We start from the raw sequence: 27,442 nt of genomic DNA, 5'->3' as shown, positions 1-27,442 counted from the left end.
TGTGAGGGTGAGGGTATGACACTATGTGAGGGTGAGGGTATGACACTATGTGAGGGTGAGGGTATGACACTATGTGAGGGTGAGGGTATGGCACTATGTGAGGGTGAGGGTATGGCACTATGTGAGGGTGAGGGTATGACACTATGTGAGGGTGGTGGACAGTATGTGAGGGTTAGGGTACGACAGCATGTGAGGGTGAGGGTATGACACTATGTGAGGGTGGTGGACAGTATGTGAGGGTTAGGGTACGACAGCATGTGAGGGTGAGGGTATGACACTGTGAGGGTGGTGGACAGTATGTGAGGCTGAGGGTACGATAGCATGTGAGGGTGAGGGTACGACACTATGTGAGGGTGAGGGTACGATAGCATGTGAGGGTGAGGGTACGATAGCATGCGAGGGTGAGGGTACGATAGCATGCGAGGGTGAGGGTACGATAGCATGTGAAGGTGGTTCCAGTCGGTGGACTGTTATAAATGAACAGCAGCAGTCACAGTCCTTCCCTGTTTTGTGTGTAATCTTAATCTTAAAATATTCCAAAAATCCTCTGATTTAAACCAGGATTATTTTTGACTGAAATCAGAGGAAACTGTTTGACATAATTCTCATTTAAAGTGATTTACTGTGTGACGTTTGTACATAAACGTAAAGATGTTCAGGAAAAATCTTCTTTTAAATTATTAACGAAGAATTGAATTTCAAAGTAGTTGAAGATTAATTTAGTAATCAGTGAATTGTTTCAGCTTCATTTTAAAGATCTTAATCTAAGATTATTGTGTTTTTAAACTGAGAAAATCAGTGACAAACAGGTTTAAGTCTTTGAGCCTCAGGAAGTTTAGAATAAAAAGCTTCATTAGTGACTTAGTGATTATTGTAGTAGTTTGTTTGCACAGGGAAATATAAAAGAGCTCAGAGGCACACACACACACACACACACACACACACACGCGGACGGACTGAGAGCTGTGATTGGCTGCTTGTGTCTCGCACTGATTTCACTCCTACGGTGAAAAAAAAATGGCCTAAACTAGCGCTGGTTATGTTCACACACACACACACACCCCCACACGACAACAAACACCCAGTGTGACACAGTGTGACACACACACACACACACACACACACACACACACACACACACACACACACACACACACACACACAGACGGTGTGAGAGCGTTTCAAACACTGTGTCGCGCATAATTAGAACGCAGCGTCGCAGCGACGTTGATGAAAATGGATGTTTCTCCTCGCTGGTTACTGTGATACAAGACTGAGATCCTCCTCTATGAGGGGGGGGGGGGAGGAGGAAGAGGAGGAGGAAGAGGAGGAAGAGGAGGAGGAGGAGGCTGCAACCATTTCTGTTACTGGGGAAAATTGCATTACCGTGACCTCCAGTGTGACGGCATTTCTTCAGTGTTCTGCTGCAGCTGAGCCTGTTGAACGCTGTGGTTCAGTGGGTGAACACACTGACTAACACTGGAACCCCCCCCACACACACACACACTCACGCACACACACACACACACACACGCACTATCGTCACAACCAAGCTAACGTTGCAGTTCGTTTCCACAGAGCTCTGGACGTGTTTGGCCATGTTGGCATCATCATGGTACGGTTCAGTCTGGAATGGTATGGTCCGGGGTCAGGCTTGTGTTTTATTTAGACAGAGAACGGTACCGGTTTTATCTGGTGCTCAGCGGTCGCGTCGGTGAGACTCGTAGCATCGTAGCATCGTAGCTACTTGAGCTGTTGAGCTCTGTGTGAAGCTGAAGAAACCCCAATCACAAGAGAGTGACACTGTTCTAGCCATGACCGTACCATGTCTGACCGTACCATGTCTGACCGTACCATGCTATTTAACTCGGGTACCCCAAATAATGCTAAATATGTACCGTACTGCGACAAACCAAACCATTCCACGCAGTTTAGGACCAGTGCCGGATTAAAGCTTTCACACAGATCGACCGCTATGTCACAAAGCGTGTAAACATCTGGTCCTTGTGCTGCCCTCTAGTGGAGACGACTTTATTCCACACCTGCAGCGTCCAAACGTGTAGCTCTAGAGTCCACCGGCTAAAGATACTACCCAGTGTTGTTGAGTTAGCGTAGCGCTAGCAGCGGGCGGTGTGATGTGCAGATTAGCTCTTGGTGAATCTAGTCTGAGTCCGTGATTTGAATCCGTTGTTTGTTAAAGTGGACACGTTAGACAGAATAAACTGTGACTTCACTGACTTCTGTACGAGCTCCAGCTACATTTATTTACTTTAATTTATGTTTATTTTACAAAAGGAAGAAAATTGTTAATTTCACGACAGACGAGACTGAAAAGTTCATGTATTTGTGTCACTTTTTGGTCCAACATCGTGTTTGTAGTTTGTGTTTTTAGGGGTTAGCTAACGATCTGAACACAAACCGCTAAAGTAGCCGTTGCGTTCCAGCTTTTTATTTCGCGTTTAGACGTTCGCGTCTTTGGGTGGAAATCTGCGCGCACGCGGTGACGCTGAAGTGCGTGAAATGTGATGTAGTTTGCATGCCAGGTGGCTAGGTGGCGCTGTGAAGCACTGCCATACAACAACAACAGCAGGAGCGTTGACACGGCGACTTGAATTCAACTTTTCCACTCTGGAGGATAGTCTCAGATTTTTACTAACATCGTACGTCACGATGAATCGTAGAGCTGCAGGGAAAATAATCCCAGTGAATGACGTTTAAACGATTGTTATTATGATGATGATGATGATGATGATGACGATGACGATGATGAAGACGTCTGCTCCTCTTCCTCCCTCAGGCACAAAGACAGAATGTGAGGCCAGTCAGTTCCAGTGTGGAAACGGCCGCTGCATCCCGTCAGTGTGGCAGTGCGACGGAGACGAGGACTGCAGCGACGGCAGCGACGAGAGCTCCTGTGGTGAGAGGACGCACACACACACACACACACACACACGCACGCACACACGCACACACACACACACACTGTGTCCGAGTGAACGCTGTGAAGCAGGAAATGGTTTTTGGTGGTTTTTGACGGCGTCAGCGTCTTAAACACTGAGTCACTGAGTCACGTCATTAAATCACATGAACACAGAGCTGTTTCTCCAGGATTTCATCACAACGACGATGAAGCAGATTTAAACCAGTTATCACGACTTTTGACTTTTAATGTGAAAATTATTGATGTGTTTGGTTCAGTCCTGCATGGATGTTAGACTAGATTATCAGATGTGATCAATTGATCGTTCAGGTTTGGCTACGATGTTTTAAAGATCACGTTCACGTCTTTATCTTCACTGTTAGACAGACTTTAACAACAGAAACTTTAAGTTTGTAAACCACTCACTCTCCCACACCAAAGCCCATAGAGAAAACCAGTGATTTTAGCTCACAGGGACACAGGCGCTGCTGGTCCTCTGCTGCCTCGTGTGGTCACTTTGTGTCACTGAGGTTAATCTGAACAAAGATTTTCAAAAGCTGAATTGACAAAATAATACATTTGAACTTAGTGATGGAGGCAGCAGTGGATCAACAACTCCTGTGAACTCCTGTGTGTTGTGATGTTAAAATCACTGGTTTACTCTATGGACTTTGGTGTGGGAGAGTGAGTGACTTTGGTGTGGGAGAGTGAGTGACTTTGGTGTGTGAGAGTGAGTGACTTTGGTGTGAGAGAGTGAGTGACTGGTGTGGGAGAGTGAGTGACTTTGGTGTGGGAGAGTGAGTGACTTTGGTGTGGGAGAGTGAGTGACTTTGGTGTGTGAGAGTGAGTGATTTTGGTGTGGGAGAGTGAGTGACTTTGGTGTGTGAGAGTGAGTGACTTTGGTGTGAGAGAGTGAGTGACTGGTGTGGGAGAGTGAGTGACTTTGGTGTGGGAGAGTGAGTGACTTTGGTGTGGGAGAGTGAGTGACTTTGGTGTGTGAGAGTGAGTGATTTTGGTGTGGGAGAGTGAGTGACTTTGGTGTGTGAGAGTGAGTGACTTTGGTGTGAGAGAGTGAGTGACTGGTGTGGGAGAGTGAGTGACTTTGGTGTGTGAGAGTGAGTGACTTTGGTGTGGGAGAGTGAGTGACTTTGGTGTGTGAGAGTGAGTGATTTTGGTGTGGGAGAGTGAGTGACTTTGGTGTGGGAGAGTGAGTGACATTGGTGCGGGAGAGTGAGTGACTTTGGTGCGGGAGAGTGAGTGACTTTGGTGTGGGAGAGTGAGTGACTTTGGTGTGGGAGAGTGAGTGACTTTGGTGTGGGGAGAGTGAGTGACTGTGGTGTGGGAGAGTGAGTGACTTTGGTGTGGGAGAGTGAGTGACTTTGGTGTGGGAGAGTGAGTGACTTTGGTGTGTGAGAGTGAGTGACTTTGGTGTGTGAGAGTGAGTGACTTTGCTGTGTGAGAGTGAGTGACTTTGCTGTGTGAGAGTGAGTGACTTTGGTGTGAGAGTGAGTGACTTTGGTGTGTGAGAGTGAGTGACTTTGGTGTGTGAGAGTGAGTGACTTTGGTGTGGGAGAGAGAGTGACTTTGGTGTGGGAGAGTGAGTGACTTTGGTGTGGGAGAGTGAGTGACTTTGGTGTGAGAGAGTGAGTGACTTTGGTGTGAGAGAGTGAGTGACTTTGGTTTGTGAGAGTGAGTGACTTTGGTGTGGGAGAGTGAGTGACTTTGGTTTGTGAGAGTGAGTGACTTTGGTGTGAGAGAGTGAGTGACTTTGGTGTGGGAGAGTGAGTGACTTTGGTGTGAGGAGAGTGAGTGACTGTGGTGTGGGAGAGTGAGTGACTTTGGTGTGGGAGAGTGAGTGACTTTGGTGTGGGAGAGTGAGTGACTTTGGTGTGTGAGAGTGAGTGACTTTGGTGTGTGAGAGTGAGTGACTTTGCTGTGTGAGAGTGAGTGACTTTGGTGTGGGAGTGAGTGACTTTGGTGTGAGAGTGAGTGACTTTGGTGTGTGAGAGTGAGTGACTTTGGTGTGGGAGAGTGAGTGACTTTGGTGTGAGAGAGTGAGTGACTTTGGTGTGAGAGAGTGAGTGACTTTGGTGTGAGAGTGAGTGACTTTGGTGTGAGAGAGTGAGTGACTTTGGTTTGTGAGAGTGAGTAACTTTGGTGTGGGAGAGTGAGTGACTTTGGTTTGTGAGAGTGAGTGACTTTGGTGTGAGGGGGTGAGTGACTTTGGTGTGGGAGAGTGAGTGACTTTGGTGTGAGGAGAGTGAGTGACTTTGGTGTGGGAGAGTGAGTGACTGGTGTGGGAGAGTGAGTGACTTTGGTGTGGGAGAGTGAGTGACTTTGGTGTGTGAGAGTGAGTGACTTTGGTTTGTGAGAGTGAGTGACTTTGGTGTGGGAGAGTGAGTGACACTAACATGTTAGTGTAATAACAGTCGTCACAGTCAGCAGCAGATTAAACCTTCACACTTTCTCCTCTGCTGCAGTTTGACCTGCTGACGATTTAAAGATGGCTGTTGGAACAGAGCACAGCTAAATATGGCTTGTGTGTGTCTGTGTGTGTGTGTGTGTGTGTGTGTGTGTGTGCGTGTGTGTGGGTGTGTGTTCTTTGTCGCTCTTTTATCTGGGTCATGTGATACGGGGGGAGAGGGAGGGAGGAGACGAGGGAAGGAGGTGAAGGAGAAGAAATAACCTACATAATCTGTAGGTTACTGAACATGAGAGATTATAATCCTGTTTTCAAGGCTCATATTTGATGCTTTTTTTTACCTAATATTCAGCTGATTTTTCTGGTTTTCCTTCAATCTGAGTTAAACACAAGCGTTTAATGACGACAAATAATACAGATTACAGATTTTATGTTTGCACAGCAGTGCAGTATTTTCAATAAAAGTAATGTTTGTTTATTAAAATGTCAAATAACAGCCTGATTTAATTGGTCTAACTTTATTTCGGAGAACTTTTCAGGTTGTTAATATAAAGGAAAAATATCTGTTTTATCAGAATGAACTTAATCTGAATTTAATCTGCATCTGATTCTTTGAGCGTTTGATAAATAAGAATCTTGTTTGTTGTTTTGTTGAAATGGAGCTCATTAATGCTCATAAACTTTAATAAAGTTAACGATCAGAGTTGGGATTAAAAACTGTATCGCAATAAAATTTGAATTATTGGTCAAAATGGATTATTGCAGATTATTAAATGTTAAATATGTTTAAACGTGGAAATCTGAGCCTAAAATGGAGAATATGGATTTGTTTTTAAATGTTTTCATGTTGATTCATTATTATTATTATTATTATTATTATTATTATTATTACAAACAAATGCTTCTGTGTTTTAACACCTGTACGTTTGAGATTATGTGAGATTGAATGTCCACACACACACACCCAGGGCCTCTCAATTTCAAAATAAAAGCATGAGGATTATTTATTTGACCTCAAACTTCAGTCTAGCATCCTGGACGACGTTTAAGTCGTTTGATTAATTAGAGATTATGGCAGAATTATGGCGCTCAAACACTGAGTGCAGTTAAATGTTTGTAGTTTGTTTGTAATCCAGATTATTTCCCTCTCGTCTTTATGTGTTTGTGTGTTTGTCGTCTCCAGTGAAGAAGACGTGTGCAGACCTGGACTTTGTGTGTCAGAACGGTCAGTGTGTGCCAAAGAGATGGCACTGTGACGGAGAACCTGACTGTGAGGACGGGTCTGACGAGAGTTCAAAAATCTGCCGTGAGTAACTTCAGATTAACGCCCATAACTCAAGATTTAACGTCATCTGTACGTTTGAGATTGTGTGAGATTGAATGTCTTTTATCTTACACACACACACACACACACACACACAGTGATGCAGTCAGTCGATTAAATACGTTGAATGATTAATAACTTTATTATTTATTTAATCCATGACTCGCAACAAAGCCGGTGATTAAATATCAAAGACAAACACTGTGTGAACACGGCAGCTTTAAAGGCTAACTCCGCCCCCCCCCAATAATCTGGAAAATCCCAACAAGTAAGTGGGCTGAGAGCAGAGTGAGGGGGCGTGGCCTGAGGAGTGGGAGGGAGGAGCTTCTGTGCTAAAACTTAAACGCAGTAGCTTTAGTGGACTTTAATCTGAATATATTTACACCTGGATGAGTTAGAACTGGACAATATATGTATATTATATATATATATATATATATATATATATATATATATATGGTGACATGAGATTAGATCTCAGATTAAATTATCTGTGACCTTTCCTGCTTTTTAAAGATAAATGATAATATTTATTATATTAAATACACGAGTGAATCACACTGAATATTCTATAAATTGATAAAAAAAATTAAAAAAAAGACATGGAATTTTAAAAATGATGTTTTAAAAGTCTAATCATTAGTTTTACAGCAGAATTTGACCACATTTATAGTCGATAACACACTTGAATATCAGCAGGTTTAATCTGAAATGAAATAAACCGTAGATTATATTTTATTAATATCAGGACATAATCTCAACATATACACAGATTATGTTAGTGTATTAACTTGTTTACACCTGAAAAAAGAGGTTTAGTAAACTTTGTTCAAAGTTAATTTGACCTTTAGTGTGAAGTCGACGTGTGGAATGTGTTCAGGTTTAAATGAGCTCGTGGTTTTTTTAGTCCAGGATTTAAGAAGCTTAATCTGAAAGTGAACGTGTGTGTGTGTGTGTGTTAGTGTTTCTACAATTTATAATCCACTGTCTGACGTTGTGTTATGTTTTTCCATCGTCGTTTTAGAGTTTCTGGAGCTTTTATTTTGAAATGCAAGATTATTTTCTTATATATTCACATTGAAGAAGCTGAAAAATCACACAAACTTGCTTAGATCACGAAAGAAGTGTGTGTGAAAGAATGCGTGTGTGTGTCTGGAGGAACAGGAGGTGTTAAATAAAGTAGGTGTGTGTGTGTGTGTGTGTAGTTCCAGTCTGCAGTAGTGTACGTGCAGGTCGTCTCTCGTCACATCACTGTACTGTTTGAGCAGCTGTTACACTGTGTGTGTGTGTGTGTGTGTGTGTGTGTGTGTGTTCAGACTATTATTATCCTCTCAATCACCAGACTAACGCGTCAGACTTGTGTTGCGTTCATGACACTTTTGTTGCGTCAGTGTTGGTTTAAGAAAGTGATGACGTTAAAAAACTGTCACATGACAAACACCTGCAGCTACAGTTTGCTGTGTGTGTGTATATTTTATATATATATATATATATATATATATATATATATATATATATATATATATATATATATATATATATATATATATCTATATATATATAGATATATATATATATTGGTATGCACATGTTGACAGTTTAAAAAGTGTGTGTGTGTTCTTGTACTTGAGGCATACTGGGGACCAGTGAGGGTTTTTAACCAACAAAGTGAGGTCATTTTTACGAAGTGAGGACATTTTGGCCGGTCCTCACTTCAAATCACTTCCTTAGTTTGCTATAACATGCTATACTCAATTTTTCCCCCCCAAAAAAAATCACATTTTGGACAATATAATATGACTTTTTTGTCAAATTTTGGACCAAAGCTTTTGGGTAAAATTTATTTTTTCAAATTTTGGACAATATAGTAAAGTATGATGTTTTTGTCATATTTTGGGTCAATTTTTTTTTTCAATTTTGGACGACATAGTATAGTATGATGTTTTTGTCAAATGTTGGACCAAAAATTTTGGATACATTTATTTTTTCAAATTTTGGGTAAAAAATGTTTCCCAAATTTTGGACGATATAGTATAGTGTGACGTTTTTGTCAAATTTTGGACCAAAAATCAAAAAAAAAAAAAAAAAATCAAAAAAGTTTTCCAGTCCTTTTTGCTCTGGGCCTCCACCTGCAGACATTTTATGGTACTGCAACCAGTAGTATTTTATAGATGTCATTCATGAAGTAGATATTTGTAATTGTGTTGATTTATAAAGTGGAAATGCTGTTCCTCAGTATGCAGCAAGTACAAGTGTGTGTGTGTGTGTGTGTGTGTGTGTGTGTGTGTGTGTGTGTGTGTGTGTGTTTTCTCTCTAAACTCAAACATATTTATATCAATAAGATTTTCCTTCTTCAGCAGTTTCTGAAGTTTAAACCAAAACACTCTGACCTCCATTTTCTAAACTCTGACTCGACATCAGGTTTTCTGCACTCTGTTGTCCTCGTGTCCTCCGTCCTCTGTCCTTGTGTCCTCGTCTGTCTCTGCTGTGATGTCGTCATCACGTCTCATGTTTGTTCTTCATTTTTCTTCCAAGTTTTGGTTCCCGTTTCACTCTCGTTTCTGATGATATTTTTTATCTAAAGTGAGACAAGGACTCGCTAAAGAATTTCAAAATAAAAGCGTACGAGTATGAGCTACGTGACCTCAAACTTCAGTCTAAACTTACTTTAATCTGATTAAACTTGTCGGAGTGAACTTGTTTGTAAAAGAAACCAAGGACAAAAGTGTGTCGTAATCTGTGTTTTTAAAGTATTTATTGTCAGATTATGGCTGCAAAACAAACATATTTACCGTTGTCACAATAACTGCTGAAAAATCAGCAGAACCACAAGGTGGCAGCAGCAGCAGCAGCAGCTCGTGTTTTTTGTTTGTAGAAGTGATGACGTTTACGAGGTTCCTTGAATGCATCCGCGCACTGAACCCTGCATTGTTTTTACTTGCTCTCATGCTCTGGAGTTTTTCCCTGATAAACGTATTTTTGTTTTCCTTGGTACAGACATGAGGACGTGTCGCGTGAACGAGTTCAGCTGCGGAGCCGGAACCACACAGTGTATCCCCGTGTTCTGGAAATGTGACGGCGAGAAGGACTGTGACAGCGGAGAGGACGAGCTCAACTGTGGTGAGAGGACACACACACACACACACACATTCTTGTACTTGCTGCATACTGAGGACCAGGTAAAAGTGCTGACAAAGTGAGGACCAGCATTTCCACTTTATAAATTAACACAATTACAAACATCTACTTCATGAATGACATCTATAAAGAACTACTGGGTGCAGTACCATAAAATGTCGGCAGGTGGAGCCCCAGAGCAAAAAGTGTGTGAAACACCAGGGCTGGAAAACAGGGTTTTTGTACCAAATTGAGGACCTGTGTTAAAAACAGAGTATAACATGTTTACAACCTGAGGAATGAAAACAAAGTGAGGACCGGCCAAAATGTCCTCACTCCGTAAAAATGACCTCACTTTGTTGGTTAAAAACTCCTCACTGGTCCTCAGTATGCTGCAAGTACAAGAACACATACACACTCTGAGGCAGATGGACATGAAGGAAAATGAGTCTGAGGTAAAGACACCTCAGTGACCTCCTCTCCCCCTCCTCTCCTCCACTCCTACTCCTCCTCCTCCTCTCCTCCTCCTCGTCACCTCCTCGTCTCCTCTTCTCCTCCTCCTCCTCTCCTCCTCGTCTCCTCCTCTCCTCTCCTCCTCCTCGTCTCCTCCTCTCCTCCTCCTTGTCTCCTTCTCTCCTCCCCCTCCTCCTCTCCTCCTCCTCCTCCTCGTCACCTCCTCCTCCTCTCCTCGTCTCCTTCTCCTCATCACCTCCTCCTCCCCCTCGTCTCCTCCTCCCCTCCTCTCCTCCTCCTCCTCGTCTCCTCCTCCCCCTCCTCTCCTCCTCCCCCTCCTCCTCGTCTCCTCCTCCTCCTCCTCGTCTCCTCCTCCCCTCCTCATCTCCTCCTCCTTGTCACCTCCTCCTCCTCGTCTCCTCCTCCCCCTCTTCTCCTCCTCATCACCTCCTCCTCCTCTCCTCCTCACCTCCTCGTCTCCTCTCCTCCTCCTCCTCTCCTCCTCCTCGTCACCTCCTCCTCGTCTCCTCCTCCTCGTCACCTCCTCCTCCCCCTCGTCTCCTCCTCCCCTCCTCCTCCCCCTCCTCTCCTCCTCCTCCTCGTCTCCTCCTCCCCTCCTCATCTCCTCCTCCTCCCCCTCGTCTCCTCCTCCCCCTCCTCCTCCCCCTCCTCCTCATCTCCTCCTCCTCGTCACCTCCTCCTCCCCCTCCTCTCCTCCTCCTCTCCTCCTCCTCGTCTCCTCCTCCTCCTCGTCTCCTCCTCCCCCTCCTCCTCGTCTCCTCCTCCTCCTCCTCGTCTCCTCCTCCCCTCCTCATCTCCTCCTCCTTGTCACCTCCTCCTCCTCGTCTCCTCCTCCCCCTCCTCTCCTCCTCATCACCTCCTCCTGCTCCTCCTCCTCAGGTAACATCACCTGTGCTCCTAACGAGTTCACCTGCTCCAGCGGTCGCTGCATCTCTCCTAACTTTGTGTGTAACGGTGAGGACGACTGTGGAGACTCCTCTGACGAGGTGGACTGTTCCCCGTCCTCATGTGGACCCAGTGAGTTCCGCTGCGGTAACTCGTCGTGCATCCCCATCAGCTGGGTGTGCGACGACGACGTTGACTGTCAGGACCAGTCGGACGAGTCGTCGTCTCGCTGCGGTCGTCACCCGACGCCTCCGGCCAAGTGTTCGTCCAGTGAGATGCAGTGTCGCTCTGGGGAGTGTATCCACAGGAAGTGGAGGTGTGACGGAGATCCTGACTGTAAAGACGGCAGCGACGAGGCCAACTGTCGTACGTTACTGCACAACTACAACACAACCACAACTATAAACACAATTACTACACAACCACAACTACACACACAACCACAACTATACACACAACTACTGCACAACCACAACTACGACACAACCACAACTACACACACAATTACTGCACAACCACAACCACTACACAATTACTGCACTACCACAACTACGACACAACCACAACTACACACACAATTGCTACAAAACCACAACTACACACATAACTACTGCATAACCACAACTACACACGCAACCACAACTACACAAACAACTGCACACACAACTACCGCACAACCACAACTATACACACAACTACTGCACAACCACAACTACGACACAACCACAACTACTCGCAATTACTGCACAACCACAACTATACACACTACTGCATAACCACAACTGCACGCACAACTACTACACAACTACTTCACAACTACATGCACAACTACAACTACACGCAAAACTACTACACACACAACTACGACACAACCACAACTACACACACAATTACTGCACAACTACACACAAAACTACTACACACACACGTACTACACGACTACACACACACAATTACTACACAACCACAACTACTACACAACCACAAACAATACACTATGATACACACACATTTAAAAACACAACTACACGACCACAGCTACTACACAACTACACACAACTACAACTACACAAACTGCTACGCAACTACAACTACACACACAACTACTACACAACTGCACACATGCAACCACACACATACAACTACTACACAACCACAACAAAACCATGTACAACCACACGCGTCTTAAAGGACAATTCTGTGTTTTTGCTCCATGTTAATAAAAACTATTAGACTGACAGTTATTGATTTGTGTGTGTGTGTGTGTGTCTCTCTGTGTGTGTGTGTGTGTGTGTGTGTGTGTGTGTGCAGCGACTCGTACCTGTGGACCTGAACAGTTCAAATGTGACGATGGAAACTGCATCACAGGCAGCAGACAGTGCAACAGTGTCAGAGACTGTGCTGATGGATCTGATGAAGTCAACTGTAAAAACAGTAAGTACACACTCTCTCTGTGTGTGTGTGTGTGTGTGTGTTAAAGTGTTTAAACTTTGTGTGTTTGTGTGTGTGTCTCACAGTGACTCAGTGTAACGGACCAGACAAGTTTAAGTGTCGCAGTGGAGAGTGCATCGAGATGAACAAAGTGTGTAATAAAGCCAGAGACTGTCCTGACTGGAGCGACGAGCCCATCAACGAGTGCAGTGAGTACATTTAATTATTAACATCTATCTATCTATCTATCTATCTATCTATCTATCTATCTATCTATCTATCTATATATCTGTTAGCGGGCTAACTATTTTATCTATCTATAGATGTTAGCTAGCTAGCTAGCTGTTTTATCTGTTAGCTAGCTAACTGTTATATCTGTTAGCTAGCTAACTGTTATATCTGTTAGCTATCTATCTGCAGTATCTGTTAGCTAGCTAACTATTTTATCTATTTATCTATGATAGCTAGCTAACTATTTTATCCATCCATCTATCTGTTAGCAGCCTAACTATTTTATCTATTTAACTATAATAGCTAGCTAACTATTTTATCTATCTATTGATGTTGTCTAGCTAACAATTTTGCCCATCTATCTATGTTTTCGATGTTGGCTAGCCAACAAGTTTATCTATCTATCGATGTTGGCTAGCTAACTATTGTATCGATCTAGCTATTGATGTTGGCTAGCTAACTATTTTATCTAGCATCTATCTCCTTTTTCAGTGTGTGAAATATAGACGTGTTACATATTTACAAGAGATGAAGACAATAATGCTAATTTAAGAAGCTGTTTTTGTGACGTTTTCTGACCAAAATACAAGTTTGTCATTTCACTGTTTTAAAGACATTTGAAGAGTTTGTATCTTTTGTAATGTTAGGTTTTTATCATAAAATTACAAATTTTTTGTTTAAATTTAGGGATGGAAATCATGTTTATTTCTTCATTTGTGACTCAGTTTAAAGAGAATTCTATCTTTGGAATGACTCGCAGCACGAATGTGTTGCTAAAAAAACTAGTTCATTTGTTCAGATTTGAGCTGGTTTTGTGAAAGTTTACAGACATGTTTTTTAAACCTTGTTTAAATGTGGTAATAAAATCAGAGTTGTTGTTGTTGTCTTAGGTGTGAACGAGTGTCTGCTGAACAACGGCGGCTGCTCTCACATCTGTAAGGACATGGTGATCGGCTTCATGTGCGACTGCACGCCTGGACTTCAGCTCATCGACCACAAGACCTGCGGAGGTGAGTGACCTTTGACCTCAGGACACTTCATCAACTAATCAGTGTATGGATGTTACGTCTGTGTGTGTGTGTGTGTGTGTGTGTGTGTGTGTGTGTGTGTAATGACATGAGTGACGAGGATAAATGATCTGTGATGACTTTTCCTGCTTTTCCTCGTATTTATTATAGTGAATAAATGTGTGAAATATACACAATATTGTATATATTAAGAGAAAAATACAAGGAATCAACAGTTTTATTTTAAAAAGTCACTTTAATTTGAAGCTTATTTATTTTTATGCGACGATATCTTTGAATATTAACGTTCTAATCCGCACTTTAATTTGAATAAAATACTATCAGTCACAGCTTTGGTGTTTCATGTCAAAAAATGACCACCATAGAAAAATAATGGGTAAAACTATTTTATTATTTATATTAAACACAGAGTATTTTTATAGATTAAAAAGATATAAACACAATCTAAGGATGATTTTTTTTTTTTTGTGTTCCTATAATCCGTTAAAATTCACACAGACAAAATAAGTGTGAATGTGTAGTTTTTGTGACGCGTTTCTATGGTCTTCATTTTTAAGGATATATGTGTGTGTGTGTGTGTGTGTGTGTTTTTGTGTCTCTTGGAAAAAGTTTAAAAAGCACAGCATGTTATTTTAGTTTGACATGTTTTATGTTTTATGTTCTCAGCAGGAATAAAACCTCAGAAGTAGGTCAGTGAGATTTGTCAGCGTCAGAGTTTAGGACGCTGCTCTAGATCTGTGTTTTTATTTAAATTCAACAGTCTGGCTCACACACACACACACACACACACACACACACACGTATCTGCTCCATAACAAAGAAACTGACTCGTTTTTTTTAAGTTTCAGGACAAAAACGAGACGTTTGACAAACACTGATCAATGTTTTCTGACGTTTTATTTATCAAACAAATGAATTGATAAAATAAGACTTTCCTTAAATCTTCTAATTGTCAGACAAACTTAATGTGAAGAAAAAATATGAAAAGGTTAAAGTATAATAAGTAAAAACAACATTAAATATTATAATGTATATATAAAAATGTATAATCCCCAGATTGAGCTGCTTTAAGACGCAGAGTTCTGGTTCATGTTGGTTCAGAAGTGATCGAACAGTTTTAATGTTTTCAGAGTGAATTTAAAACTCTTTAATCACAGTTTGTTTTTGTGTCAGACGTCAGAGATTTAATCTAGATTAGAGTTTCAGTCTCATTCATCATGTTTGTGTCTGAGAAACGAGATGTGTTATGTATTCAGAAGAGGGAATAAAGCTGTCTTTGTCTCTTTGTGTCTTCATGTCTGTCTTCATCTCTGTGTCTTTGTCTCTTCGTCTTTCTCTTAACGTCATCGTCTCTGTGTCTTTGTCTCTTCGCGTCTTCATCTGTGTCTTTGTCTCTTCGCGTCTTCATCTCTGTGTCTTTGTCTCTTCGCGTCTTCATCTGTCTTTGTGTCTTTGTCTCTTCATGTCTTCGTCTTTGTCTCTTCACGTCTTCATCTGTCTTTGTGTCTTTGTCTCTTCATGTCTTCGTCTTTGTCTCTTCATGTCTTCATCTTTTTGTCTTTGTCTCTTCATGTCTTTGTGTCTTTGTCTCTTCACGTCTTCGTCTTTGTCTCTTCATGTCTCTGTCTTTGTGTCTTTGTCTCTTCACGTCTTTGTCTTTGGGTCTTTGTCTCTTCACGTCTTCGTCTGTGTCTTTGTCTCTTCATGTGTCTGTCTTTGTGTCTTTGTCTCTTCACGTCTTTGTCTCTTCACGTCTTCGTCTTTGTCTCTTCATGTCTCTGTCTTTGTGTCTTTGTCTCTTCACGTCTTTGTCTTTGGGTCTTTGTCTCTTCACGTCTTCGTCTGTGTCTTTGTCTCTTCATGTGTCTGTCTTTGTCTCTTCACGTCTTTGTCTTTGTGTCTCTGTGTCTTTGTCTCTTCACGTCTTCGTCTCAATGTGTCTTTGTCTCTTCATGTCTGTGTCTTTGTCTCTTCACATCTTCGTCTCTTTGTGTCTTTGTCCTCTCTACACGTCTTCATCTCTGTCTCTTTGTGTCTTCACGTCCAGACATAAACGAGTGTCTGAACCCCGGCATCTGCAGTCAGATCTGCATCAACCTGAAGGGAGGATACAAGTGTGAGTGTCACAACGGCTACCAGATGGACCCAACCACTGGAGTGTGTAAAGCTGTGGGTGAGTCCACTAACATCTGTGCATCTTCTAACCACCGTGTCCTCCACATGAAGAACATACGTCACAAACCAGGACACATCGTCAATTCAATCATTTTTGGATTTTCTAGTTGTTGAGTTGGAGTCATGAGATGAATCTGTGGTTGAGTGTGTGGACAGGAGAACCTGGATGGTCCTCCTGTCCACACACCTGTACAGATGATGGAGAACCTTCTCAAAGAGGGTTCTCCATCATCTTCAAACATCTCACATCTTTAACAACCTGGACATTTATAGGAAAATGCAGAAGAGAGACGTTAAACTTTAGTTTTAAAACATGATCTGGTTCCAGTGGTCGTGTAGAACCAGAGGGAACAACCGTGGTCAGATGTTCTCAGTGATCTCTTCATCTTCTTCTTCATCTTCTCGGTCCTCAGGTAAAGAGCCGTGTCTGATCTTCACGAACCGCCGCGACATCCGTCGCCTGGGTCTGGAGAGGAAGGAGTACACTCAGATCGTGGAGCAGCAGAGGAACGCCGTGGCCCTGGACGCCGACTTTGAGCAGCAGATGATCTTCTGGGCCGACCTGACGCAGAGGACCATCTACAGGTGACCTCACCTTTACACATCTACTGCTTTTACAAGGGGAGAATTATGTGTTTTTCTAAATTAAACAGAATAAAACCAGGAACAGAAGACGAGTGTCCTCTCGTGTCCATGTTTCAACGTCAATCTTGACCTAAATTTACTTTAAAATGTCTGTTGCTATGGTGACCTCCATCGCTATGGTAATTTCCATCGTTGCTATGGTAACCTCCATCGTTGCTATGGTGACCGCCATCGTTGCTATGGTAATTTCCATCGTTGCTATGGTAACCTCCATCATGGGTATGGTGACCGCCATCGTTGCTATGGTAACCTCCATCGTTGCTATGGTGACCTCCATTGTTGCTATGGTGACCGCCATCGTTGCTATGGTAATTTCCATCGTTGCTATGGTGACCTCCATCGTTGCTATGATAAATTCCATCGTTGCTATGGTAATTTCCATCGTTGCTATGGTAACCTCCATCGTTGCTATGGTGACCTCCATCGCTGCTATGGTGACCGCCATCGTTGCTATGGTGACCTCCATCGTTGCTATGGTGACCTCCATTGTTGCTATGGTGACCGCCATCGTTGCTATGGTCATTTCCACCGTTGCTATGGTGACCTCCATCGTTGCTATGGTGACCTCCATCGTTGCTATGGTGACCGCCATCGTTGCTATGGTAATTTCCATCGTTGCTATGGTGACCTACGTAGGTGGTGACCGCCATCGTTGGTGGTGACCGCCATCGTTGCTATGGTGACTGCCTTCGTTGCTATGGTGACCTCCATCGTGGCTATGGTGACCGCCATCGTTGCTATGGTGACCGCCATCGTTGCTATGGTGACCTCCATCGTTGCTATGGTGACCGCCATCGTGGCTATGGTGACCTCCATCGTTGCTATGGTGACCGCCGTCGTTGCTATGGTGACCGCCATCGTTGCTATGGTAATTTCCATCGTTGCTATGGTAACCTCCATCATTGCTATGGTGAACTCCATCGTTGCGTTCTGCAGTCTCACCAGTAGATGTCACTGTTTCTTCCACACTGGAAAAAAATCCCATAATGATGTGAATCAATATCAGAATCAGAAACCTTCATGATATCAGTTCTGGTTCCGTCCTCGCAGCACGGTTCTGGACAAACGAGGAGACGTCGGCGCTCACACCAGAGTGATGGACGGCGTGCAGACTCCGGTGGGCGTGGCCGTGGACTGGATCTACAAGAACCTGTACTGGTCCGACCTCGGCACCAAAACCATCTCCGTGACCAACTTCAACGGAACCAAACAGAAGGTTCTGTTCAACCGAGGCCTCAAAGAACCGGCGTCCATCGCCGTGGACCCGCTCTCAGGGTCAGTCTGTGGTTATTTAGTGACTTTAACTTTGTTTTTAAATGTTATCTTCATGAGTTTGACCTTGATTTGGTGTGTGTGTCTTTGTGTTTGTGTTTGTCTGTGTGTGTGTGTGTGTGTGTGTGTGCAGGTTTGTGTACTGGTCAGATTGGGGAGAACCTGCTAAGATTGAGAAAGCTGGTATGAACGGAGTGGACCGACAAGTCCTGGTGGCCACGGACATTCAGTGGCCTAATGGAATCACTCTGGGTAAACACACACACACACGGACCTGTTTTTAATGTGTTAGTGAGGACACACACACACGGACCTGTTTTTATGTTAGTGAGGAGACACACACACACGGACCTGTTTTTATATTTCAATGAGGACACACAAGGACCTGTTTTTATATTTTAGTGAGGACACACACACACATGGACCTGTTTTTATATTTTAGTGAGGACACACATGGACCTGTTTTTATATTTTAGTGAGGACACACACGGACCTGTTTTTATGTTAGTGAGGACACACACACGGACCTGTTTTTATGTATTAGTGAGGACACACACACTGACCTGTTTTAATATGTTGGTGAGGACACACACCTGTTTTAACATCTTAGTGAGGACACACAGACCTGTTTTTATGTGTTAGTGAGGACACACACGGACCTGTTTTTATAAGTTAGTGAGGACACACAAACCTGTTTTTATACCTTAGTGAGGACACACAGGACCTGTTTTTATGTGTTAGTGAGGACACACACACGGACCTGTTTTTATGTGTTAGTGAGGACACACACACACATTAACCTGTTTTTATACCTTAGTGAGGACTCACACGGGACCTGTTTTTGTGTTAGTGAGGACACACGCATTAACCTGTTTTTATACCTTAGTGAGGACACACACAAACCTGTTTTATTATGTTAGTGAGGACACACACATGAATCTGTTTTTATATTAGTGAGGACACATGCACACATGGACCTGTTTTAATATGTTAGTGAGGACACAGACATTAACCTGTTTTTATACCTTTAGTGAGGACACATACATACACACTCTTGTCGGTGTTTAATCCAGAAGAATCACACGAAGTCGTCATGGAAACACATCCTTTAGTTTTCCTCTGTTTGTGAATAAACTTTACTGAAGAAGAAGAACAGTATTGATTTGTTGTTGTTGATGAAATCTTTGATTGATTTCCATCTCTGTTGTTTACCCTCGTTCTCTCTGGTTTTCATTTCCTGTCTGAAACACTTTCGCTCTGTGTTTATCTTCTCGTGTTATTACTTGGTCTTTTGTTCCCCTTCTTCCTCACCCTCTCACGTGGTCATGTGTTCACACGCGTGTGTGTGCGTGTGTGTGTGTTGGTCACGTGTTCACAGACCTGATCAAAGGCCGTCTGTACTGGGTCGACTCAAAGCTCCACATGCTCTGCAGCGTCGACCTGAACGGAGACAACAGGAAGAAAGTTCTGCAGTCGTCAGATTATCTCGCTCATCCCTTTGCTCTCACTGTGTTTGAGGTAAAAACAACACTTATCTTTTTACTTTATTATTATAATTATTGTTATAGTTTTAGTGAGAGGGAAAATCTTATCATGATACACTTATGATCAAATCAATAAGTCTGGGAGATATGTCTTATAATGTGCAAAGACCCTAGATATAGGTTTATAACATCCACGCTTTTCCCTTTAATTACATATTTTTTTCCCTTAAGATCCATGGGTTAGAGTTAAGATAAATGACGCGTGTCTGTGTCGTTGTTTCCTCAGGACCGAGTTTTCTGGACAGACGGTGAAAACAAAGCCATCTTCGGTGCAAACAAGTTCTCTGGAGCTGACGTTGTGACTCTGGCCAGTAAACTCAACGACCCTCAGGATATTATCGTCTATCACGAGCTCATCCAGCTCTCAGGTCAGCGTTCACTTCACTCTCATTCACTGTTGTTGTTGTGTGTGATTGTTGTGTTGTTGTTGATGATGTTGTGTTGTGTTGATTGTGTGAGCAGGAACTAACTGGTGCACAGAGAAAGGAGAAAATGGCGGCTGCAGCTACATGTGTCTGCCGGCGCCGCAGATCAACAAACACTCGCCCAAATACACCTGTGTTTGTCCGGAGGGACAGGAAGTGGCCGACGACGGCTTACGCTGCAGACCTGGTGAGTCACGTCACCATGACGACAACAGCAGATAAACATCTAAAGCTTTTAAAGTCAAAGTAGTGTAAGTTTTTGTGTGTGCTGAGCTACGAGGTGCGTTCAAGAAACCTGAAATACCTTGTGGTATTAGATTCACCATAAATGATGTATTCAATCATTTACAATTACAAATTTTAGATTTTTTTTTTTGTTTCCTTTCATAACACAAAGTTAAGTATTTTCCCCTTAACGTCCATGCTTTTCCCTTGATGATGTAGTTTTTTCCCTCAATGATCTAGTTTTTTCCCTTAATGATCTAGTTTTTTCCCTTAATTACATAGTTTTTTTTCCCTTAACGACAGTTTTTTTTCCCAAATGATGTAGTTTATTTCCCTTAATGATGTAGTTTTTTCCCTTAATTACGTAGTTTTTTCCCCTTAATGATGTAGTTTTTTTCCCTTAATTACATAGTTTTTTTTTCCTTAATGATGTAGTTTTTTTCCCCCAATGACGTAGTTTTTTTCCCTTAATGATGTAGTTTTTTTTCCCTTAATGATGTAGTTTTTTCCCCCTAATGATGTAGTTTTTTCCCCCTAATGACATAGTTTTTTTCCCCCTTTATGATGTAGTTTTTTTCTTTTAATGACATAGTTTTTTCCCTTTAATGATAGTCTTTTCCCCTTAATGACATAGTTTTTTTCCCCTTAATGATGTAGTTTCTTTTTCCCATATCTAAATTTAAACGATAAAAACTTTTGTTCTCAGTTTTTCTCTGAATTAATTCAGTGGATGAAGAGAATTCTCTTCACTTCCTCTTTTTTTTCTTTTTGGTTCCCAGACACTCAATCAGGTTTCCCTGGTTAGTGTGTGTGTGTCTCTGTGTGTGTCTCTCTGTGTGTGTGTGTGACAGATGAGCAGCAGATGAGTCACTTGTTGTCGTGAAGCTTTTACAAAAGTCTCACCCTCGTCGTTCCTCATGTCTCGGCTGTAGCTCCACCTTCTCGTCCTCCGCCTCCTCGTCTGTCTTTGTCCTGACAGCAGCTGAATTCCTCTTCCTGTCGCAGCTTTGTCGTCGATCGTATATATTTCTCTGAGCTGTGTTCAGGTCTCTGGACTCATCATGAGACTCTGACCTAGACTCCGCCCATCGTCCCGTGTGGACCATCGTTTCCTCTTCCTCTGACGAACGTCTAAACTGACGCTAACACTTCATCGTCGCGTTTCTGATTTGTTTTCTGAGGCTGCGTTTCCTCTAACAGACAGAAGGGGGCAGCGTCAGCAGCCCCCTGATCTCCCCACAGCAGCACGTTTAGCCTTCACACTGTAACTGTGAAGCTGTTAAATCCTCCTCACTTCCTCTTTAACTACATCACGTCCAGAGTCAGACGCGAGATTTAAGCGTGACAGAGTTAATCTGTTTTTTTAGCCGTAAATATTTGCTCTAACGTTGTCTCGAGTGTGAAGTCGTTGCCAGGAGACGCTGTCCTCTCTGGCCCCTCCTCCTCCTGGCTCCTCCTCCTACTGGCTCCTCCTCCTGGCTCCCACAGATTGGTCTTTTCACGGTGAAGTCGCTCCACAGTGAAAGCTGTAGCATGAATTCAGATCACATCGTCTGCTAATTAGACTCAAACTCCAGACTCTGTGAACGCTGCAGCGTCTCCCTGACGACTCTCTGAAAGCTCCCTCTCTTTTTCTTTCTTCTCGTATCTTTTATCTGCAGAGCTGTGTGTGTGTGTGTGTGTGTGTGTGTGTGTGCGCGCTCTGCAGCAGGTTTTTATAGCCCCCGTCTGTTACACACAAATATTACACACACTCTGACTCGCATCGCTCACGGCGTTGTTTGTGAATCTGTTAACGGCCATTCTGATCACACACTGCTGTGTGTGTGTGTGTGTGTGTTCTTGTACTTGCAACATACTGAGGACCAGTGAGGGTTTTTAACCAACAAAGTGAGGTCATTTTTATGGAGTGAGGACATTTTGGCCGGTCCTAACTTTGTTTTCATTGAAATCACTTCCTTAGGTTGTTATAACATACTATACTCAATTTGTCCAAAACAAAAAATCTAATTTTGGACGACATAGGACAGTATGACTTTTTTGTCAAATTTTGGACCAAATTTTTTTGTTCAAATTTTGGACCAAATTTTTTTTTTTCAAATTTTGGACGACATAGTATAGTATGACGTTTTTGTCAAATTTTGGACCAAAAATTTTGGACCAAATTTATTTTTTTTAAATTTTGGACCAAGTTTTTTTTTCAAATTTTGGACGACATGGTATAGTATGACGTTTTTGTCAAATTTTGGACCACAAATTTTGGGTCAAATTTATTTTTTTTAAATTTTGGACCAAGTTTTTTTTTCAAATTTTGGACGACATAGTATAGTATGACGTTTTTGTCAAATTTTGGACCAAAAATTTTGGGTCAAATTTTTTTTCCCAAAATTTTGGACGAAATAGTATAGTATGACGTTTTTGTCAAATTTTGGACCAAAAATAACAAAACAGAAAAAAACATCGAAAAAGTTTTCCAGTCCTTTTTGCTCTGGGGCTCCACCTGCAGACATTTTATGGTACTAAGAAGTAGTAGTTCTTTGTAGATGTCATTCATGAAGTAGATATTTGTAATAGTGTTGATTTATAAAGTGGAAATGCTGGTCCTCACTTTGTCAGCAACACGGTCCTCAGTATGCAGCAAGTACAAGAGTGTGAGTGTGAGTGTGTCGGTGTGTGTCGGTGTGTGTGTGATTGCAGTGTGTGTCAGTTCTCACGTCTGCTGTTTACACTCTCTCTCGCTCTCTCTCGCGTCTCTGCTGCTGTTTTTTTAATGAGTGAGAATGGAGTGGGAGGGGCTAATGTGAGGGGGCGGGGCCCGCCTGTCACTCGCTGAACGCTTCCTCCAGTTGGACGGCAGCCAAACACTGTGTCGCTCTTTACATCAACGTCCACTTAAACATGCGTTTCCCACACACACACACACACACACACACACACACACACACACACACACACACTTATCTGTGTAGGTCGTCCACTTCCTGTCTTTGATTATTTCATTTAAATTAAGCAGCCTTTGTAGGTGTGTACTCATTTAGTTAAAAAAAAAGACGCGCATGACGTCATGTTTACGTGCCGCGATGCCGGAGTCCAGTTAGCTCCGTTAGCCGCATTAGCTCCTTTTTAGCGCCATTATCGTTAGCCTACAGTGGAACTTTCGTCACGGAAACGCGCCGTGCTTTAACGTGCTTCGACGCCACTAAAAGTTAGAGAATATTTATGTGTATGTAGAGCAGGTTCTGCCACCTAGTGGTGTGGCTGACTGACACACTTGCTCTAAAAGACTGTGCACACACTCATTTTAGCCTGTAGAACTTTAATAGTATTATGATAATAACTTATAAACCAGAGAAAGTCCAAATGTTTTATATTTAATGAAGTTTCTTCATCTTAAAACTTTAAGAATGAGCTGAATTTAAAGTTCCAGTCTCTGTCTCTGTGTGTGACGTAGACACGCCCACCACAGCTCCCTCAAAGGATGATGGGAAATCTCTAAATGCTCCGCCCACAGGTAAAAAGCCTGCGTTGTCACGGTGTCTGTGTCTCAGATTAACTTTAATCTCTGCTTCAAATAATCATTTTAACTCTTAAATGAAACTAAATTCTCTTCTGACTTTGTTTGTTTGTTTGTGGCTGAGCTTTGATTTAATGTGACAGAAAAACATTTAACACTCAGATTTTCTCGTAATTCAAATCTGTGTTTTGGGATTAACCTGATGTTTTATTAAGAGAATCATTTTCTCGTGACTTTAATTCACTTTCCTCTGGTTTTTAAAGTCCTTTACAGCTGCTTTAGTTTCTTATGATCATGTGATTCTGATGTTTGACTCGAGGCACAGCAGCAGCCTCTAGTGGCAGAAACGAGGTAGTGACCAAAACCTTTGTGTTTATTTGGATAAAATTTAGCTGTGACTGTAGTTTCTGACCCGAGAAAGGTCTGGATTCAGTGAAGGAGTGAAGCATCTGTCTTTCTAAGTTCTACAGTTACAGCTCTGTTGTTGTTGTTGTTGTTGTTTTTATAGAAAACACTTGAAGAGAATTGACATTTTAATATAAGTTAATCCTTTATTTGTGCCACATGGAGACATTTGCAGTTTTACAGCAGCACACGATCACAACAGTGTAGAATAAATACAGTTAAACATGTGTAAACAAGGTCAACAATAACATAATATTCACACGTAAACAACAGGAAATAATTAAACCTGGACTTTTAAATTATATTTACAGACTTTTTTTAAATGTAGAGAGTATTTATCAATGATTGCATTTATAAGAAATGATGCATCTGTCACCACAAGGTGGCAGCAGCAGCAAATAATTCAGTCCACGGACTTTGTGATGAAATTTACGAGGTTCCTTGAATGCATCTAAACTCTGGCTCCTTCATTGAGAGAATGTTGAACTTTGACACGATTTCAAACCTTTTGTAACATTTTTAATCCTTTACGTTTATTAACACGTGGTCTGTGACGCGTTTTCACGTCTAACGTCAACTTTTTCTGCTTGGGAAAATGTCGTCATTTGTCGTTCTGTTGTTGTTGTTGTTGTTTTTCCTGGTGCAGAAGCAAACGTGGACACGTCGATCCAGTTAAACTCCACGGCCAGAGGTTCTGCCGCTGCCTGGGCCGTCCTGCCCGTCTGTGAGTTCACCATTTACTTTGATTTACTTGAGTTTAAACAGTTTTTCATGTATATAAAACACATTTACACGTCGTTTAATGTTAAAATTGACTTATTTTGAGTCACGAATGTCGCGTTTTCTTCATCTTGTGAGGTTTTTCCTCTTCTTTCCTGCTTGTTGATTGTTAAGGAGCAAAAATGTGATGATGACGACGTCCTGTGGATGAATTCTGGTATAATTCTAACTGTGTGTGTGTGTGTGTGTGTGTGTGTGTGTGTGTGTGTGTCCAGTGTTGTTGGCCATGGCAGCAGCCGGTGGTTACCTGATGTGGAGAAACTGGCAGCTGAGGAACCAGAAGAGCATGAACTTTGATAATCCCGTCTACCTGAAGACCACGGAGGAAGATCTCAACATCGACATCACCAGACACGGAGCCAACGTGGGCCACACCTACCCCGCTGTGAGTGGACCAGAACACCCGTCACGTGACCGCCTGTCAGTCTGTGGACGATCATTAGTTTGTTTGAGGCGGAGTAAACGAATAAAGAGGATGAAGATGGAGCAGAGCGTGACCTCCGTCCTCTCGCTTAATCCTCATCGTCCGTCCTCGCAGATTAATCAGATTAACCTTTAATCCAGTCAGAGTCGGCAGGTGGACGCGAACGTCCAGATGTGGAGAGGAAATAACAATTATTCTCTTTTTAATTATTATAATGAACAACATACAGTTCAATTCCCGTTAAAGTCTACGATGTATTTAAGAACACGTTTACGTCTTTATTTCACTGTTGGACAGACTTTTGTAAACCACTCACTCTCCCACACCAAAGCCCAGAGAGAAAACCAGTGGTTTTAGCATCACAGGGACACAGGAGCTGCTGTGTCACCGTTGCTACTAGCCGCTAATGTTAGCATCCATGCTCAATAACTTGTACCATCGTTCGGCATTATATTTTTTAATGCCGTATTAGCATGTTAGCATGTAAATCACCTATATGCTCACGCTTAGTGAAAACAAAATGGCTGCCAGCAGAGATGCAAGCAAAAAAACCACGATTTTAGCCACTTAGCTAAACACTTAGCTAATGAAAGCTACGTCAGTTTAAGTCTACGATGTCTACGTCACATGTTTAAATCTTTATCTTCACTGTTAGACAGACTTTAACAACAGGAAACTGAAGTTTGTAAACCACTCACTCTCCCGCACCAAAGTCCATAGAGAAAATCAGTGATTTTAGCTCACAGGGACACAGGAGCTGCTGGTCCTCTGCTGCCTCGTGTGGTCACTTTGTGTCACTGAGTTAAGTCTAAAGTAAATATTTTAAAAGCTGAATTCACTAAAATCAGTCATTGTAAGTTAGTGATGGAGGCAGCAGTGGATCAACAACTCCTGTGAACTCCTGTGTGCTGTGATGTTAAAATCACTGGTTTACTCTATGGACTTTGGTGTGGGAGAGTGAGTGACTTTGGTGTGGGAGAGTGAGTGGTTTATTTTCCGTACTAAATAAACTCTTTTTTTGGTCTCTTTCTTCGTCTCCAGATCTCGATCGTGAGCACAGAGGATGATTTGTCCTGATTTTTACGGCGGCCTCGTGACGCTGCGTGGCTCCGCCTCCTCCTCGTTTCCATGCCGACGGTCGTCTGCAGCAGCAGCAGCAGCTGACGTTGGGAGGCCACGCCCCCCCGAATCGCTTTACGTCGGCGTGCGCATGAGCCGAGGACGACGATCGCGAGCGTCGTTTACCGTGAATTTTTGTGTCATCGCCGTTTTTCACTTTTTGCTGCTTCAAACTCTACTGGATTATTTTTTTTATTTATTTTTTTGGACCGCAGACGACTTCCTGTCGTACTTTTTTTTCCTTTTTTTTTTTGTCGTCTATTTACGCAAACGGACGAGAGACGGCGAGACGCTCTGTGCTCGGACTGTTGACGCACACGAACTCTGAACTCTCGCTCTCTGACGCGATGGTGGGAAACCTGAGGGTCAAAGGTCACAAAGGTCATTAAGGAAACGTGGAAGAAGAAGAAAAACAAACATGGCCCCTTTTTTTCCCGCCTTTTTGTGTGAAAATTTGCGTCCGATCATCGCTAAAAATCTACGATAAAGTTTTCTTATTTGTTTGCGTTTATTTTTCATTTTTACAAACTATTATTATTATTATTATTATGGATAATATAATGATTATAGAGGAGTTGCCATGGTTACCGCATTTGTAAACACTGTACATACGTGATCACGTGACCGTCAGAGTCAGGATTCTCTTCTCGATGCACTTTGATCAAATGTTTCCTCGTGTAAATAAGATTGTATACGTTTGACTTTTGCTACGGTGTCGGGGACGGCTTCGTTACCACGGTAACGCGCACACACACACACACACACACACGTATGTATTTAAGAGAGAAAAAGGACAAAACAAACGACACTAAAACAGAATTTGGTAAAAAAGAAGAATAAATATTTTGTATTTGTCTGTTTTTTCCTGTTTGCTGTGAGACTTTTTCTCGCTCTGAGTGAAAAGAATCCACGTCAGAATTAAAACGTCCATCACCACGTTGTTCGGAAACAAACTCGACGTCTTCGCTTCTTTTTTTAACGTCTCTGTGTGTTTTTAGTCTTTCTGCTCAACAGCGACACCGGTGGTCACAGTTTATACTCGTTTGCGCTGTTTTATTAGCATCGAATCGAAGGTTTGGTGC

The 27,442-nt window shown here is 42.4% G+C and overlaps 1 protein-coding gene across 2 annotated transcripts in view; it reads left to right on the top strand.

Moving 5' to 3' along the window:
- Positions 1 to 27,204, top strand: part of vldlr (very low density lipoprotein receptor) — a 29,632-nt gene extending 2,428 nt beyond the window's left edge. The window contains exons 2-19 of one of the 2 annotated variants that reach the window (XM_083901088.1): positions 2,798 to 2,917; positions 6,526 to 6,648; positions 9,664 to 9,786; positions 11,137 to 11,508; positions 12,454 to 12,576; positions 12,660 to 12,782; positions 13,695 to 13,814; positions 15,880 to 16,005; positions 16,421 to 16,592; positions 17,703 to 17,927; positions 18,058 to 18,176; positions 19,303 to 19,442; positions 19,695 to 19,836; positions 19,931 to 20,080; positions 23,570 to 23,629; positions 24,684 to 24,761; positions 25,033 to 25,202; positions 26,283 to 27,204. In XM_083901088.1, coding sequence (XP_083757214.1) covers positions 2,798 to 2,917; positions 6,526 to 6,648; positions 9,664 to 9,786; positions 11,137 to 11,508; positions 12,454 to 12,576; positions 12,660 to 12,782; positions 13,695 to 13,814; positions 15,880 to 16,005; positions 16,421 to 16,592; positions 17,703 to 17,927; positions 18,058 to 18,176; positions 19,303 to 19,442; positions 19,695 to 19,836; positions 19,931 to 20,080; positions 23,570 to 23,629; positions 24,684 to 24,761; positions 25,033 to 25,202; positions 26,283 to 26,318 — 2,522 coding nt within the window. In that variant the 3' untranslated portion in view covers positions 26,319 to 27,204. The remainder of the gene's footprint in view (positions 1 to 2,797; positions 2,918 to 6,525; positions 6,649 to 9,663; positions 9,787 to 11,136; positions 11,509 to 12,453; positions 12,577 to 12,659; positions 12,783 to 13,694; positions 13,815 to 15,879; positions 16,006 to 16,420; positions 16,593 to 17,702; positions 17,928 to 18,057; positions 18,177 to 19,302; positions 19,443 to 19,694; positions 19,837 to 19,930; positions 20,081 to 23,569; positions 23,630 to 24,683; positions 24,762 to 25,032; positions 25,203 to 26,282) is intronic. The other variant, XM_083901089.1, reaches the window with a different exon arrangement.
- Positions 27,205 to 27,442: the final 238 nt, after the last annotated feature.

The sequence above is a fragment of the Microchirus variegatus genome (genome assembly GCF_963457635.1).
Source record: "Microchirus variegatus genome assembly, chromosome: 1".
In the NCBI taxonomy this organism is placed as follows: Eukaryota; Metazoa; Chordata; class Actinopteri; order Pleuronectiformes; family Soleidae; genus Microchirus; species Microchirus variegatus.
Note: the sequence above shows the minus strand (reverse complement) of the source record. Positions and strands in the feature narration are given on the sequence as shown.